Source organism: Priapulus caudatus, unplaced genomic scaffold, assembly GCF_000485595.1.
Source record: "Priapulus caudatus unplaced genomic scaffold, Priapulus_caudatus-5.0.1 Scaffold2054, whole genome shotgun sequence".
Classification (NCBI taxonomy): domain Eukaryota; kingdom Metazoa; phylum Priapulida; class Priapulimorpha; order Priapulimorphida; family Priapulidae; genus Priapulus; species Priapulus caudatus.
The window spans coordinates 9,748-17,426 of record NW_014579115.1 but is presented as its reverse complement, the minus strand read 5'-3'; the positions used below and the strand labels follow the sequence as shown (position 1 = coordinate 17,426).

The 7,679-nt window shown below is 52.0% G+C and overlaps 1 protein-coding gene across 1 annotated transcript in view; it reads left to right on the top strand.

Annotated features, from left to right (window-relative positions):
- Window positions 1–238: 238 nt before the first annotated feature.
- LOC106818148 (ankyrin repeat domain-containing protein 50-like) overlaps window positions 239–7,679 on the top strand; it is a gene marked incomplete at its 3' end in the record, with an annotated part of 16,851 nt that continues 9,410 nt past the window's right edge. The window contains exons 1-3 of the mRNA XM_014822872.1: window positions 239–1,587; window positions 1,621–1,740; window positions 1,882–1,978. Coding sequence (XP_014678358.1) covers window positions 343–1,587; window positions 1,621–1,740; window positions 1,882–1,978 — 1,462 coding nt within the window. The remainder of the gene's footprint in view (window positions 1,588–1,620; window positions 1,741–1,881; window positions 1,979–7,679) is intronic.

Here is a 7,679-nt window from a genome sequence, read left to right as displayed (position 1 = left end):
TCCCCGGTTGTACGAGCACACGACGGTGCGTTTGCGTATGCGCGTCGCAAATATGGGCAGTAGTAGCGGCGCCATCGCCATCATCATCAGCAGCAGCAGCGGCTGCCGCAGCATCATAAGTAATAGCTTCATTATCATCATCATCGTCATCAACATCACCATCATTCACTATTCGAGAGAGAGAGAGAGAGAGAGAAAGAGCGATACATAGAGAGAGGAAGGCAGAAAGAAAGTGACATACAGAGAAAGTCAGCGAGAGAGACAGAGAGAGAGAGAGAATTAATCAGATATATATTATATATATATAGATAGATAGATAAAGAGAGACTGAAAGACATAGCCATGGCCGATAGTCTGCTTAAGGGTAAGCAGTTCTACTGCCGCGAGTGGGCGTTCGCGAAGATCTACCACTGCCTCGAGAACCGGCCGACGTCGAAGACATGTGGCGCCCTCATCATGGGCGGCCCCGGCTGCGGCAAGACGGCGCTCTGCTGCGAGACGGTCTGGCCGACGTCCAACCACGGCCGCCAGAGGTCGCTGGCGCGGCGCGTGCTCGCGCATCACTTCTGCCAGGCGCACGACGTCGCGACGCTCTCGCTGTCGGCGTTCATCCTCGGCCTCGCTCGCCAGATGGCGCTGTCCGAGCTGCTGCGCGGCTACCGCGAGCAGCTGGACGAGATGGCGCGCGCCGTCGACGCCGCCGACTGCGAACGCGACCCGGACGACGCCTTCAAGCGCTGCGTGCTGCTGCCGCTGCTCTCCATCGGCGCTCCCGCGCAGAACCTCTTCGTCGTCGTCGACTCCATCGACGAGTCTTACCTCGCTCCCGGCAGCAGCGGCAGCGGCGGGGGCGGCGGCGGAGGCGCGGGGTCGCCTGCGGGTAGCCGCACGATCGCGGAACTCCTCGCCAGTCACCACCAGCTGTTCCCGCGCTGGCTGCTTCTCGTCTGCTCGGCGCGTCGGCAGAGCCGCGCCGTCACGCGCATGTTCACCGGCTTCCGCAAGGTGGCGCTCGACGACCTGCGCAAGACGCACGTGGTGCGCGACGCGCAGCAGTACATCCTGTCGCGGCTGGACGCCGAGCCGGCGCTGCGGCGCCACCTCAGCCGCGACACGGCCGAGATGCTCAACCAGCTTCACATCAAGAGCAACGGCTGCCTGCTGTACGTCGAGCGCGTGCTGGACGGCGTCTCGCGAGATCTCGTCGCGCTGCGAGAGGTGCGCGACATCCCGGCGACGCTCAACGGCCTCTACCTGTGGCTCTGCCAGCGACTGTTCGCGCGCGCGCGTTTCGCACGCGTGCGCCCCCTGCTGAACGCGCTGCTCGCCTCGCGGCGCCCCCTATCGCGCGCGGCGCTGCTCGCGTGTGCGCGCGCGCACGACGCCGCCGTCGCCGACGACGAATTCTCGCGTCGGCTGGCGCTGTTGGACGGCGTGCTGGTCGTCGGCCCGGCCGACACGCGCATCCTCTTTCACCACAGCTTCGCAGAGTGGCTGCTAGACGTGAAACACTGCACGCAGCGGTTCCTGTGCGCCGCGCGCGAGGGACACGCCATGCTCGCCATGAGCTACAGCAGCGCCGCCGCCGCAGCCGCCGCCGCAGCCGCCCGCGACGACGACGACGACGACGACGACGCTGCCGCCCTCACGCCCGCCGACGTGCGCGACTTCGCCGTGCACCTGAGCCGCACGACGGTGGCGCCCCCTCTCATGCCCTACCACCTGCCGCTCTGGATGATCGTCTGCGGCGCGCCCGTCGAGACGGCCCTCCAGGGGGCGCCACCGAAGGACGACCGCGCGGTGGCGCTGCTGCTGGCGGCGGGGGCGCGCGCGTGCGGCGTGGATCGGTGCAGTAGGCTGTCGATAGCGTACGCGGGGGAGAGGGAGGACAATATACGCGCGATGCTGGAGGGAGGCGTGGACGTGAACGAGACGGACAGCAACGGTCGCACGCTGCTAGCCAACGCTGCACACCAAGGTACTAGTATAATGATGATGATGATGGTGACGATGATGATGATGATGATAATAAATAATAAGGTATTAATATAAATACATATATATATATATATCAAGAGCTAATAATACCACGGAAATTATTACGGAGTGTACAACGGAAATTATTAACTCTTGATATATATATATATATATACTTATATATATATACATATATATATACTGATATATATACATATATATATATATATATACTTATATATATACTGATATATATATATACTTCGATACATTGCAATAATGGCAATGCAAACCGCGTGCTTGCTAGCATCCCCACTTCACACATGCCCAAACCCACACACGCGCGTCACGCACGCACGCACGCACGCACGCACGCACGCACGCACGCGCGCAGGAACCCACACCACCCCACTGCACACTGGCGCTGGGAAGCTGAGGAAAAATCAACAAAAATCATCCGAATCATTTGACACTGCCAGCTGCTGCCTGGATAAACATGCATTACCCATTACCACGCTTGTCGGCCGCTGTGCGGTGGATGGATGGCTGGCCCCATCACGCAGGACAGGCCCCATCATTAAGCGTGGTCCATATATATGGTCGCTATCCACGGCTAACGCAGTGCAGAGCTCCCACGATGAAAGACGGGTCTCGGACGTGTTGCCACGAGAGAGATCTGGACAACCTCAACGCGTGGAGAGTGAGAGTGAGAGAGAGGGGGAGGGGGAGGAGAGAGAGAGAGCGGTGAGAGAGAGGGGGAGGGGGGAGATCGGGTAAACTCCGCCGCAGGCGCTCACTCGCACACAGGACGTTATGGCTTAATTCTCGCCCAGCACACGGGTCAGCGAGGATTTGATTGATCCCGCTTTACGCTAGAATCTACGCCCGCTTGCCGCCGCCGCCGCTGCTGCTGCTGCTGCTACCGTAAGCCGTCACTGGTTAACGCTGTAGCTCCGTAAGGGGCAATCCGGAAACAGGCAGGATGACATGCGTGCTGCCCAGTGGCGGTAGGGTAATAAGTGTGTAGGGCCCTACTGGGTAGCGGTGAGGGAGGTAGATGTGCAGGAGATGTGTTGGAGAGGGTACGTGTAGTAGGTTTCTCTGTGCAGAGACGCCGAAGCACAAAGTTCTCACGCACGCGCACGCACGCATGAAATGGCGAATTTACGTGGAATTTACCATGGGCTATGTAGTAGAAACCACAATTTTCGACTTGCTGGGTTTTCAGCCTTGGAGACGAGCTACTTCCAAACACTGTAGTACAATCGTACTGTATTTCTCCAAGTGCTTTATACTCTAGCAAGCGAATCGCTAAGCGAATTCACTCTTTCTATTACGATTATGCGGTGTATAATCACAATAGAATAAGTAGCTATATCTCCGGCTCCTACGTACGGAATCCTGATATCTAACACACCGTAGAACGTGATAGGCTGTCTGAATACTGATATCTGTAACACACCGTAGAACGCAATAGGCCGTATAACGCAATAGGCCGTAGAACGCAATAGGCTGTTTGATACTGATATCTAACACGCCGTAGAACGCAATAGTCTGTCTGAATCCTGATATGTAACACGCCGTAGAACGCAATAGGCCGTAGAACGCAATAGGCTGTCTGATACTGATATATGTAACACGCCGTAGAACGCAATAGGCTGTCTGAATACTGATATCTGTAACAATAACATGTGGTAGAACGCAATAGGCTGTCTGAATACTGATAGTGGTGTGTTACCATGCCACGTTTCAGTTCACGTTCCGCTTAGGTGCGCTGGCTGCTAGACTTACAAACACAGGCGAAGGGCCAACCACAGTCCTCCACCCACCTGCACGCTCGACACTAATCCGGATCCAATTAATTAATTAATTTCACTTAATTAAATAATTAATTTAATAAAAAAATTTCACATCTGAGAAATCAGCTGCCTTGGGAAGCGTCTGTGCTCTCCGAGTGCTCTAGTTCGTAATACGTGGAGTTCGTTATTAACACCGAAGTTCCTTTTTATTAAACTCGGATGCAGTAAGTGCGTGCATTCGCTAACATCTTCAGTGAAGAAGTGTCCCGTTTAGTACGGTCTTTGTAATAGTGTCCGAAACATGTAAACAAACAATGTACCGCCGCGTACTAGCTATAGTGCTCTCTCTCTCTCTCTCTCTTCCTCTCCCTCTCTCTCTTCTCTCTCTCTCCTCTCTCTCTCTCCTCTCTCTCTCCTTCTCTTCTCTCTCTCTCTCTCTCTCATTCTCTTTTTTTTCTCAAGCTTATCTTCGCCTCGCCATTTCTCGCCCTCTCTTAAACCACATAGTTCTCCGTTCCCGCTATCCGCTCCCCTAACCCTAACTGAATCCTTTCCATACATAGCAAGCAATATCACCAATAATAAACTACTCGTATAATTATTGCCCTTTCTAATTCACTACGCATGCCGTCGTGTGCTGTGTGTGTTGTCTGCGGGCGTGCGCCATGCTGCCCGTGCGTGCGTGCGTGAGCACTGTGTGTGCGTGCTGTGCTGCGTGCGTGCGGTGTTGTGTGGCGTGTGTGGGTGTGTGTTATAGATGAGGACGTATAAGTTGAATTATTAGGCGATGCTGATCACAGACACATTAAACGTTGGTAGTAAATATAATAGATTATGTTCATGTGCACTACTCGTATAAATTATTGCCTTTATAATTCACGTACGCATGCGTGTGTGTGGTGTGTGTGTGGTTGTGGTGTGTGTGGTGACCCTGTGCGGGCGTGGGTGTGTTTGGGTGGTGTTCGTGCTGCCGTGCGTCGTGTGTGTGTGTGTGGTGTGTGTTGTGGTGTGTTGCTGAGGTGTTGCGCTGTGTGGTGTGTGTGCGTTGGCGTTCGTCGTGGTGCGTGCGTGTGTTGGGTGTGAGTGTGTGGGGGTGTGTGTGTGTGTGTATCGTGGTGACTGTGTTATGATGAGGACGTGAAATTGAATTATTAGGCGATGCTACACAGACACATAAAAACGTTGGTAAAAATATAATAATTTATGTTCAGTCACTACTCGATTATATTATTGCGTTTCTCGAATTCACGTACGCATGCGTCGTGTGCGTGCGGCGTGCGTGCCTTGCGGCCGTGTGCGTGCGGCTGCGTGCGTGTGCGTGCGTAGTAATGCTGTTGCTGTCAATGCATGCATGCAAGCATCGATTGGCGCCCACGATGTTATATAGATATGCTATATTAACCATAATACTAATATAAATGCTCGCGAACGTGCTGCTAACTTCCAACTGCTGGGCAGTAATACTAACAGCTATAATAACGCATATTAACGCATGCTAACGCGGCCTAACTGCTAACTGCTAACTGCTAACGTCAAACTGTAACTCAACTGTTACTGAACGATTGTAGCTTGACAATGTATTACCTTACGAGATTAAATGTCCGACTGCCATCTGATTAATTGAATCACGCAGGCATTCAGATCGGTGGCGATTGGCTGTGATTGATTACTAATATTCATAAATAATGATAAAATTAATGGTAATTTTCCTAAGTAATTAATTAATTTATAAACTTACATAACTAACATAAAAATGATGGTAAAAACACAATATCATCGTATATAGGTTTTTTCATCCTTGCCAGACACCGTACCATGTCCAGAAGACTGAATTTCACTCATTATCTCTTAGTGCACGCCATATCATCGCCCACCGCACCGCGATTCACGCATTTATGATGCAAATCGCTTAACACCATCACCTTTATTGCAATTTGGCCGCATGTGCAATAAATCGGATTAATACCCCAGATACCTGCCTAATACCGTAATACGTTAATTAAGTAGCACCGATACCTGCCTAATATCGTAATATAATACGTTGATTAGCATTAAAACCTAGTTAATAATATTCGTCGGGATATTGGTTAGAGCAGACGTAGGAGCATTAGATGGGCAGTAGCAGTAGCAGAGTAGTAGTGCAGCGAGCAGTAGCAGCAGCAGCAGAGCAGCAGCAGCCAGCCAGAGCAGCAGTAGCGAGTAGCAGTAGCAGTAGCACAGCAGCAGCACAGCAGCAGCAGCAGGCAGCAGCATAGAGCAGGTAGTGCTGGGGCAAGAAAATTAATTCCCTCGTCTCATACGCATGGGATACTGCGTGCTGTGTTGCTGTTGCGGGTTTGCCGATATATAGCAATCATTCAGTCGCCGCGGGAACCAGCCCGCCATTAGTCTAGATGATAACCTAAGAGATGGAAAAAACGAGCGGGGAGAGGGGAGGGAGATGGAAGGCGGTGAGAAATAGAAGAGAAGAGAAGAGAGAGAGCGCAGAAGGAGAGAGGGAGAGGAGACAGAGAGAGTATGACGGGAGAGAAAGAGGCGAGAAAGGGGAAGGGAAAAGGGGTAGAGGAGAGAGAGAGAGAGAGAGAGAGAAGAGGAGAGAGAGAATATCGACCGCATGGTCCAGAGGCGGAAGAAAGAGGAACGAGAGAAGAGAGAAAGAGAGAGACCAGAGCAGAAGAGGGAGAGAGATGAGAAACGAGAGAGAGAGAGAAACGAGAGAGAGGAGAAAAGACGCGAGAGAGACGACACGGAGACAGAGAGAGCAGATGAGAGAGAGAGAGGCGGAGAGAAGAGAGAGAGGAGAGAAAGAGACGAGAGGGGACCAGGGAGAGCAGGAGAGAGAAAAGATCGAAAGAGAGCAGGAGAGGGTAAGAGAGAATAAGAAGAGAGAGAGAGAGCGGAAGGAGAGAGAAGAGAGAGAGGGGATTTGACTCAGCACTTTACTCAAATTTAGGCATTCAATCGAATGCAAATGCGGTCTATGTCTGGCGCCGAATCGCTCCCCTCCATGCCCTGCTGCTGCTGCTGCTGCTAGCTATATGATAATGATGTGCTGCGTGCTGCTGCTGATTGATTGCTGTGCTGCACTACTACTACATTTACGGCTGTGCTACTACGCTGCATCTGCTTGCCTGCCTGATGATGATGATGAATTGATGTTGCATGACGCTCTACTGCGGCTACTTCTCTTGTTGGTTGCTGCTGCTTCTAACTGCTACTACTACATCTTCTGCTGCTGCTGCTGCTGCTGCGCTACTGCCTGCGTACTGCCTGCTTTACTGCCTGTGCTGCCTGCTGGTAGTGTTACTGCTGTGCTGCTAACTTGATGCTGCCTACTGATGCGCTGCTGCTACTTAGGTCTACGATGCTCGACTGATGTGCTGCCTGCCTACTGATGCCTGCTACTGCTACTGCGCCTAGCTACTATGCTGCTACTGATGCCTGCTGCTGCCTACTGATGGATGCCTACTGATCGTTGCTGTCTGCTGCTTGCTGCGGTTACTGATGTCTCTACTCCACCGTCGTCTCTCGAAAATTATCGTGGAGTAGCCGAGTCTCTGGAGGAGCGGGCAAATTGCTTGCAAATCGCTGTCTGAGCTGTTATTTATCGTGGCATCTGGCTTCGCATTCGACATTCTATTGCTATTCGACAGCCTATTGCGTTCTACCGCATGTTACAGATATCAGTATTCAGACAGCCTATTGCGTTCTACCGATGTACAGATATCAGTATTCAGACAACCGATTCGCGTTCTAACCGACATGTTACAATATCCCAGTATTGCAGGACAGGGCTATTGCGTTCTACGGCGTGATACATATATCAGATATTGCAGAACAGCCTATATCCGGTTCTAAAACGGTTCATATATCAGTTATCAGACAGCCTATGCCGTTCTACGG